General features: G+C 31.1%; 1 protein-coding gene across 1 annotated transcript; it reads left to right on the top strand.

Moving 5' to 3' along the window:
• The first annotated feature begins 3773 nt into the window (after positions 1-3773).
• On the top strand, positions 3774-7272 carry LOC140835028 (germacrene A synthase-like). Its single transcript, XM_073200320.1, has 7 exons — positions 3774-3930; positions 4184-4463; positions 4586-4961; positions 5247-5465; positions 5886-6024; positions 6128-6370; positions 6684-7272. Exons 1-7 carry the CDS (start codon positions 3826-3828, stop codon positions 6981-6983), a joined length of 1662 nt encoding a protein of 553 aa, XP_073056421.1. The 5' UTR covers positions 3774-3825; the 3' UTR covers positions 6984-7272.
• The last annotated feature ends 3073 nt before the right edge of the window (positions 7273-10345 follow it).

Raw genomic sequence — 10345 nt, 5'->3', positions numbered from 1 at the left:
ACTCTTTTGTTGGATTTACAGGTGCAGTTGGTTGTACATATCCTGCTACATTTTTGAATGGTTTGGAAATATGTATGTTACGAGCTAGGAGATTCTTATATGCATAGTGCAAAGACAAAAACTTGTGTGAGACGGTCTGATCACGGGTCGTATTTGTGAGACAGATCTCTTATTTGGGTCACCCACTACAATAATAAATAGATATTGTGACACTTTTTTGTAGACACTTTTAATTAAATGTTGTTACAAATACTTAATAATGACACTTGTAAAAAATTAATAATGTGTAAAATAAAAAATATATTAGATTAATTATATTGATATTTTTAATTGATGTCATGTTTTATATGGAGGGAAACAATTATTTGTCCCACATCGTAAAATATCATTAAAAAACTAAAAATTGTCACTATAAATAAATATGAGAATATTTAGGTTGGATAAATATTAGAGGAGGGAAAATAATTGTTTCTCTTCATATAAAAAATGACATCAATTAAAAATCTCAGGATAACTAATCTAATATGTTTTTTTATTCCCACATTTAGTTTATCTATTTTTCCCCCTTCCAATATTTATCCAACCCAGATATTCGTACATTTGTTATTGTCACTATAAATAACATACACGACACTTTTAGTTGTCATTATAAATGATTTTAAGTGACATATAAATTTGTTATTATTACTATAATAACAAGACATGTATAAATGTATTTAAAACATGAGTTTTCCTGACATTTAAAATTGTCATTATATGAATAATTAGTGACACGTATGAAGTTGTCATTAACATATTATAATTACATTAAAAAATGTGAGGAAGTTTAAGACGACATTGGAATAGATGACATTTGTTGGAGGTGTCACTAAAACTTAAATGTCCCTAAATATTAAATATGATGACATTTATGAATGTCACCATAAACATCTATTCTTGTAGTGACCCATGAAAAAGTATTACTTTTTATGCTAAGTATATTACTTTTTATTGTGAATATGGGTAGGGTTGACCCGTCTCATAGATTATGATCCGTAAGACGGTCTCACATGACACTCACTCTAGTGCAAAATCAATTAAAAGTCATTACAGCGTTATAACTACTTAAGGCGAAATATGGCGTGGTGTCAATTCTTTGACTACAAGACTTGACTCTTTACGTCGATTATGTCTTGGCTAATTGTTTTAGTTTTTATAAGATTGCAAACTTTTTTATATTTATTTTTATTCATTTTGTAGTTAATTATAACATGTTATTTTTTATTAATTTATTCGAACTAATAATTAATTGACATATATAAAATATTTAATAAAATATTCATTTATATATATATATATATATATATATGTGTGTGTGTGTGTGTGTGTGTGTGTGAAAATAGTATTATTTATAATTGTGTGGATATAAACTTTTTTATTAAAATATGATAGTCGAAAAGTTAATAAAAAATTAATTTTATTTAATAAAAAACTACTATTAGTTTTAATTATATGCACCAATAAAATCTTATAATTTTCTTATATCTAGTGTCATAGGTTTTATTAAAAAAGTCATGGTTATAATTTTAAACATGGTAGAAGTCATAAAATAAAAATAATTTTTTTTAAAAAAACAAAGAAAACAGATTATTTTATCAATTATATCATAAAAGTTCTTTATAAATTATAACTTGAATTCTTAATTTTTTTTTTATCATGCTTGTTGAGAGGTTATTCAACTATTAATAAAGAAGAGACATTGTTTTTTATATCATATTTTATTATTATTGAATATTACGTTGATTTGTATAAATCATAAATTAAAAATCATAAAATCAGTTTTAAATTCAAATTTTCTATGATATTAAAATAAAAAATTATTAATGAACAATCACTCAAAAAATGAAAAATTTTAAAAGGAAAAAAGAAAATTTATATATAGATACATTTTGAAAATTAGATAAAATTATAGAGATAAATGAAAGAGCTAGAGATGATGATTGGGTGAGAGAGAGGGAAAAAAGAGTTGGTATATAAGTTATAAGTTCTAAGAATCCATTTAAATTTGTGGGTCGAAAAAAAAGATAAATTTTGACAATTTACAGTTGAATCATAAGTTTTAATGTTTGAATTTTAATGAATTTCATGAAATTATTAGAAATTTATTGAAAACTTGAATATTTCTAGAGTTTTATAAAGTTTTTAAAAGTCAAATTGAATGATATTTGACTTTTTAAAAATCTATGAAAGTTTATTTATAACATCACCGGACTTCTATAGAATATGCAAAAGTCTTAATTAAATATTCCGCAACTTTTAAATATATAACAAGAGTGGGACTCCACTCATATGAATGAAATCCTTTGGGACCTAAAAATAAATAATTTTATCTATAAACAACATTATTGTGCGGACGAACGTCAATAGCAAAAGTCGGTGGATCCTTAGCCGCATATAATTAAAGAGTTAGTCTCATGTGATACCGTCTCACGGGTCATAATCCGTGAGACGAGTCAACGCTACTCATATTCACAATAAAAAGTAATACTCTTAGCATAAAAGTAATACTTTTCATGGGTGACCCAAATAAAAGATCTGTCTCATAAATACGACCCGTGAGACCGTCTTACACAAGTTTTTGTCATAATTAAAATTACCACCTATCACTTCCTACTTCCAATATAAAAATTAAAAGGAGTTTTTTTTTTTTTTAATACACATGCAACACATTTTGCCGATGACTAAGCAGCTAGTGATATGAGATAGAGACGTGGACATCAAGCGGCGGCAAAATCAGCTACGAACAAAAACACAATGTAAATGAAAAAATTGAAACCTACCATGTGAAATATGCTTTGATCTTTAGATTTTTTTTAAAAAATAAAATAAAATAAAAATCAACAATTGTGGTCCACACAGGCCAAGAAAAAAACATCACGTTTCAATAACATTTGGGACTGGATAGGAGGAGATTAGTGATTTTAGACTCCGTCGTCGTAAAATAAAGTTTCGTCAACATGGTATAAGTCAAAATGTACAGTTCTAGTTACAGAAAAAACTAGGAACTCCTCGAGGCTTGAGAACTTAATATGGGTTGTTTATATAAATAAACTGGTTGGTAATTTTTTAAAAGATAAATAAATTTATTTCCATTTTTACTGAAATCCAAATATGCTCAATAAATAAATTAAAAAGTGATTTAATGTGCAGGAGTTAATTAGGTATGGTTAAATGATTGAATCAATTAATTGGAATTTGTTCTTGAATTTAATAATTCAACATCAATATTGTAATTATTCCAAGATCGGTTTCGTACATTATAATTAGTAACAAACTGAGAATTGACGTGAAACTTATATATAATTTATTTAACTAATTAATGATTTTTTTTTAACAAAGAATTATAGATTAGAACCTTCAATACTAAACATTTTAAAAATCGCACAAAACCCCATTAAATTTTTTACATGAATTGAATTGGGATAACATTAAGTTTTTCATGAAAACCATTTCAATATATGGCAAAATCCTTCAGTTATTCAGATACTGTCACTTTGGAGTCAAACTAACTTGTTCTTAACTCTATGTGCCTTATACAATGGCGAACTAGAATTTTAAAACCCGAATTAATATCTTGTTAATCCAAAATTTACATTTAAATTTTTTAAAAAAAATGGGGCCACCGGACTTATCTTACCATATGGCTCCGCCTCCGCCACAGGCCTTAAAGTTGCATGATCTCCTCTTGAAGTTGTCTGCATGCCTATAAATATCAGTGCTAGTTTCTTTAATAATTTGCTATCACCACGTACAACTTAATACAAAATACTTGCTTAGAACGAAGAAATGGCTCTCCAGGTTTTCAATTCCAAGAATGAGATTTGCCAAGCTAAGCTAAGTTTCCCCAGCTTGTGGGGTGATATGTTCATGTCTGAAAATACAGACACTGGGGTAATTTTGCTTTTTTCCTTTGTTTTCTGTCGATTTACCTACGATATGTGTTGTAGTTTTGTGCAAGTCTAATAATAAACTATATATGTGTTCTAATACTACATTGTAATTCGTGACAATAATATATATATATATATATATATATATATATATATTCTTCTAATACTACATTGTAATTCGTGACAATATTATATATATATATATATATACATTTATGAATACTCATCATATTAATTGGAGATGTATTTCATAGGTACAAGTGAAGTTTGATGAATCTATTGCTGAGTTAAGGGAAGAAGTAAGGAAAATGGTGATGGCTAAAGAAAGCAAAATGACAGATAAAATAGTGTTAATCGACGACATCCAACGTTTGGGGTTATCCTATCATTTTGAGAAAGAGATTGAGGAACAACTGGAACAGATTTTCCATGAATCTTCTGGTTCAAATTTTAAGGCAATGGAGAACTATGACATGTTCAATACAGCACTGTTGTTTCGGCTGTTTAGGCAACATGGACACAACATTCCTTGTGGTATACTCTTTATCCAATATCTCTTCCACCTTTATTAGTCATCAAGCCATGTGATTTAACTCACAGTAAAAGTATTTGCGTTATAGAAATTTTTTGACAGAAGATAAGTTAATGCATCTCAGGCGTTTTCGACAAGTTCAAGGACGCGGACAATAAATTCTTGACTTCTTTGGAAAGTGACATAAAGGGTCTGTTAAACTTTTATGAAGCGACGGATGTGAGAATTCAAGGGGAGAATGTGTTAGAAGAGGCAGTTGCTTTCACAACTTGTCATCTGAACAATATTCTTACATCCCAAGCTGATTTTTCCGTGAGAGAGAAAGTTTCACAAACCTTGGAGAAATCCATTCGTTGCGGAGTTCCCATAGTAGTGGCGCGATATTACATCCCAATATATGAAAAGGAGGAATCAAATGACAAACTACTTGTTAGACTGGCCAAATTAAATTTCAGATATCTGCAGAATTTGTATCAGAAAGAGCTATCTGATCTCATAACGTACGTAAACTATTACATATTTTAAATATTTTATTGTTAGAATAAATTTTGTTTGACCTGCAAATGCATGTTTCTTTTCATGTACAACTGTTGGATATTTAAAAAGCAGAGACCTAAAAACCAACACAAGTATAAATAGAATCGCACACTTCGAGTTCTGAACTTAAATACGACCATCCAATCGGACAATTTAATCTTTTGTACTTAGGAGCGAGCTAACAAATGAATAAGTATTGTTACGCAATGAAAGGTGTAAAACCTTCAAATTAAACTTTTACTATGCAGGTGGTGGAAGGATTTGGACATTCTTTCCAAAGTTCCTTATATAAGAGACCGTGTTGTGGAGTCCTATTTTTGGGCTGTGGCTATGGATTATGAACCTCAGTACTCCTCTGCTCGATCAATTGTTGCTAAATCCGTGCTGTTGACTGCGATGTTAGATGACACATATGATACTTATGCTCAACTTGAAGACCTAGAGATATTTACCCGAGTATTACAAAGGTACGTAAGGGTCGTATATACAATAACACAAACACACACGCACATTTCTATACATATACACTCTATTTAGTGGATTAATTTTATACATAAAATGGAGTGTATATAACATATATAAAGTCAACTGTATATGACATTGGATAAAGAATTCAACTTTTTTTTAAAAAAAAAAAGATAAAGAATTCAAGTGTTTGAATGGGCAAAAGGTTGAAAATTGTTTGGAGTTTCAGTTATTTCTAAACTTGAGGGCTTAATTTGAAGAGAAGAAGATGTCGAGGTTATTGTGTCCTGTGTAATGGTTTTTGAATGTGAGAGGAAATGTCAAAAGTTCAAAAAAAAAAAAAAAGAAGAAGAAGAAGGAAAGACTGATTGTAATTAAACAAAGCATTAGAATTTTTAACTAGATTATTATGTTTTCTGCAGTGGAAAGATTGATGAAATTGATCGTCTGCCCAATTACTTCAAAGAAATCTATCAGTTTGTTTCAAGAATCTACGAGGATTTCGACAACGAAGCATCAAAGCAAGGAAAATATTATGCAGGTTCTTATTATAAAGAAACGGTATGTACTTTAATTAATTTACAATTTATTTCATATATATCTTAGCTCACATAAAATAAAAAAAGTTCTGATTGAGAAAAATGTCTGCCTAATCCTTACGTAGGTGAAACAAGTGTATATGGCTTATCATACAGATGCCAATTGGTATAGGAGAAAACGTTTACCAGCATTTGAAGATGTTCTTTCTGTTGGGATTGTCACCAGCACATTGTTTGTACTTGCAACTTCATCCTTCTTGAACGGCCCAGCTACAGCAAAAGACTTCGAATGGTTGATGAGTAAACCAAAAATTGCCGTTGCCTCAGCTCATATGGGTCGATACTGGAACGATCTAGCATCATATGAAGTACGTTTAATTTGTATACACACTTTATTATGATATTTACCACACACACACACACACACACACACACACACACATATATGTATGTATGTGTATGTATGTCATTTATGGGAAAATAAATTTTTTGGTGCTCAAATATCCAATTTTAGGTTTTAGACTATTATCTTTGGTCTTGATTCGTTAACTTTTAGTTTCTGATGATTTTGGTACAGCAGCTGACGCAGTGCTAGACACATCACCATTTTTCAGTGATACATAGCTAGCATAAAAATTACAAGTTACCCTTATATATTTACCATTGATCTTCACTTTGTAGCGCGAGGACAAGATTAATGGCGAGAGCCTAACTGCAGTGGATTGCTATATGAAACAATATGGCGTGCCAAAAGAAGAAGCTCTGAATAAGTTCGTTGAACTTGCAGAAGATTCGTGGATGACTGTGAATAAAGAATGGGTCGAAACAGTTTCCGTTCCAAGGCACGCTCTCAAACCAATCCTCAATTTTTGCCGAGCAGTGATGGCCACTTATAAGAAGGAAAAAGATGGGTTTACATTCCCAGAAAAATCACTCAAGCCACTCATTCTTGCTGTATTTTTGGATCCCATAATCATATAATTTCTCGGTTCCGATGAAATATCGAATATGTCGTCATGCAGCGTACGTATCATCATTAAATAATGTTCGTCGGGACTCTTGTCTTCGATGACACGTCATCTTGAGTTACTCTATGTGCAACTAATATTTATATTTAGTACATTACCATCTTGTCCGACGTTTGATTATAGTTGAAGGTATTGAAGTATATGTTTGAGAGTGAGAGTGCACACAGCACACATGTATGGATCTTTTGGAGCTGTTGAACTTATAAGTTATAATTGTGCTTGAATAAACTGAAGTTTGTCTCCGTTTCGTAATCTACGACTACATACGCATGTAATAAACGAATTCGCTTTTTGCCCTTTTAATTTATATATGCTTCATAATAACATGCATGTGCTTAAGTCCTAACTCAACCTGTGATCAAATATCTTTTCACAAAATAATTATTCAAATGAATTATCTCGCGGAAAGTTACAAAAACTAATAACAGAAGCGGTAAAAGATAATCGATTCGATCGTACTCAAAGAGCTTTGTAGATGCCTGATCGATATGCATGAGGCGACATTACTTTCTTTTTTGTATATTTTTACTCGTTTAAATATTAAAAAAATTTAGTTTCTTGAGAGAGAACGAGAAAATTGAACCAAAAATAAGTTTACTATATATAGTTTCTTCTAAAAAAAATTACTTTACTTTTTTATAATAGTCTTAAGAATATAGTTTTTCTTTTTAAAGCAATCATGAGAATACTTTTAAAAATTGATTCTTCTTTTCTAACGTCCCGATAATTTGAAGGTTCACGTAAACCACATGCATTCAAGTTATTAAATTTCTTTGGTATTTTATTTAATTTTTTTAAAGCATAAAATTCATGTTTATTTTATTAAATTGTGTTTATTTATTTTTATGCATTTTATCATAATTCATGCATGATAGAATTTATTTTACGAAATTTTAAAGGTTTTTGTATTATAGATTTTTAAATTGCATTTCGCGCTAGAACGAGGAACGAAGGTCGGGAATTATTAGAAAAATTATTTTATTATACGATTAATTTTTATTAATTAATATAAGATGTTTTAAAGGTATTTTCAAAGAATTGGGATTTATTGGGTGTTTTTATCCGCATGATTTTAATTTTTAACGGTGAGCAAAATTTATTGAATCGGGGGACTTTTTGAGTGTTCGGCTAATATTTTCAAAAACTTTCCAACACGAAATATTTTTCGAGAATGTGTTTGGATTAAATGGGCTTACTTTTAAGCTTATTGAGCTTAAACTCTTTTAATTATTTTTAATTTAAAATAAGGGCTCATTAACCTAATTATTAACTATTTAAATAATACACATTTGACCCTACAACCATTATCACCCTTCTCAACAACCGACACCCCCATTCAGCATTCCTTATCCTCACTTTCAGAAATGTTTCCCCTCGTTTTCATCATTTCCAGCTGAAGGTTCCATCGATTACTTCTTGTGTTTGCAAAAGAAATCCTTCCGGCGCTCGTTCTTCGATCTCCTCGCGTCTAATACATCAAGGCACGCATTGTATCATTATTTCTGCATCATTTACGCCATAATACATGCTGATATGTGTGCCATTCATGTTGTTTTTCAGTTCATGCATCGTTTTTACGGGTATGTTTCGGTTGAGCATGAAACTTACATTTGATTTGCATCCAACTCACTTTTCTTGCATCATTGTGTAAAGGGGCTGCCGATCTTCATGCTAGGAGTCTTTCACGTTGAGAAAAATGATATTAAGATGCTAGAGTCAAGGTTTGGTCGGCAACTTTGAGGGGTCGATCGGTGTTGGTTGTAGGGTGGCTCGGTATGGCAAGATCTAATGTTTTGGGGTGTGCTGCATGCACGGCTCGATTCCAGCCAAGGAGCTGACCCCCTTGGGTCGTGACGGGGCTGAGAGAGGGCCATGAGCAGCTGGTCAAGGTCTGGGAGTCGGTCGAAGAGATAGGTGGAGTTGTGACTTGGTGGTCTCGTGCGGAGCGCCTTCGTGAGGATCGCACTTGACTGGGGTTTGAGGGGGGCAGTAAGGTCAGCTAGGTTTGGTCAAGGAGAGTCTCTTGGGTTAGAACTTGGTCTCAGTATGGTTAAGTAGGCGCTGGTCCTCTTGGTCTTGAGCTAGGATCCATAATTTGCAAAGTTTAGTGAATTAGTGTAGAAGATGTCTTGCACAGAATTTCCAGCAGCCTAAGGGGCCTGATCGAGAGCTTAAAGGGGCTGGTATTGAAGGTTTTAAGGCTGTTAATATGTTTATAAGGTGTGGAAAAAGGTTGGGAGAAATTTGGTTAAGTTTCGAGTCAATTCGGGTTAAAACTCGTTCCAAGTTTTAAAACAATTCGGTTAAGTTATGAAATGAGCTCGAGTTTACGTTTAGGAATGCTTAGAAATATGTTTTGGGACATTTTTAGGAGTTTGGTAAGCTTCGTATCAAAATAATGAGTTTTGGATTTATTCGGGATTTAGTCGCCGCACGAAACGTTAATTAAAGAATTAATTGAAACGCCTAAATTTAAGCTTAATAAAATTATGGAAAATTATTTTTAAGCTCAGATAATTATTAGAAGTCTAAGTTTTTAATTTGAGAATTTTATGTTAGAGTTTGGTTTAATTCGGGATTAAAACGCGTTGATATGTTATAGTTAAAGATTAATTTAAAAGTCCTCGATTTAAGTCAAATAAAAATATGGGAAAATTAATGTATTCTTAAATAATTATTTGGGACATGTTAGAGTCAATGGAATTAAGAAAATGTCGGAAACGTGGAATTTTACATCTAGGGGCAAAATTGTAATTTTTGGGTTTTCAAGGGCAAAATCGATTACTTCATGAGCTGATGCTCTGAAGGTAGTTTTAATATTGTTCATGATAATATTCAATCCAAGGCAGCTCAATATTTTGGAATAATTTCAATAAATATATATATTCTAATATATATTTTCCACACTTGTTTTCTTAAAGTAGACTATTGTTTTAAAAGACCAAATGAACATAAAATTCCTTTCGTTCTATGATATGTTTCAAAAATTCGATCAAGTATGCTGCTTTCGACTCAATAGTATGTATTTTTTCGTTTCAAGAGTATGTTTCTTTCATTTCAAGATTATGTCTCGTTTCAATATCACAATTCCTTTGTTCGTGTCATGTTTAAGTATTATGTTTCATTCATTGTGATTATTTGACTTGATATGAGAAAATATTTCCGAACTATGAAAGATATTTCCCCTGTACGATAGAATTATGTCTGTTATATGGTCTCGGCTCCTTAGATTTTTAAAAATGAGGGATTGCTATCAGCAAAGATTTTTGAATTTTGATAAGATATGGCTTTACACGATGAGATTATAAATGTATC

The sequence above is a fragment of the Primulina eburnea genome, chromosome 6, assembly GCF_022965805.1.
Source record: "Primulina eburnea isolate SZY01 chromosome 6, ASM2296580v1, whole genome shotgun sequence".
NCBI lineage: Eukaryota > Viridiplantae > Streptophyta > Magnoliopsida > Lamiales > Gesneriaceae > Primulina > Primulina eburnea.
Note: the sequence above shows the minus strand (reverse complement) of the source record. Positions and strands in the feature narration are given on the sequence as shown.

Coding starts and splice junctions, on each gene's coding strand:
- LOC140835028 (XM_073200320.1), top strand. CDS start 3,826: ATGGCTCTCCAGGTTTTCAATTCCAAGAATGAGATTTGCCAAGCTAAG. Junction 5,466..5,885: donor TTTACCCGAGTATTACAAAG/GTACGTAAGGGT, acceptor TGTTTTCTGCAG/TGGAAAGATTGATGAAATTG. Junction 6,371..6,683: donor ACGATCTAGCATCATATGAA/GTACGTTTAATT, acceptor TTCACTTTGTAG/CGCGAGGACAAGATTAATGG.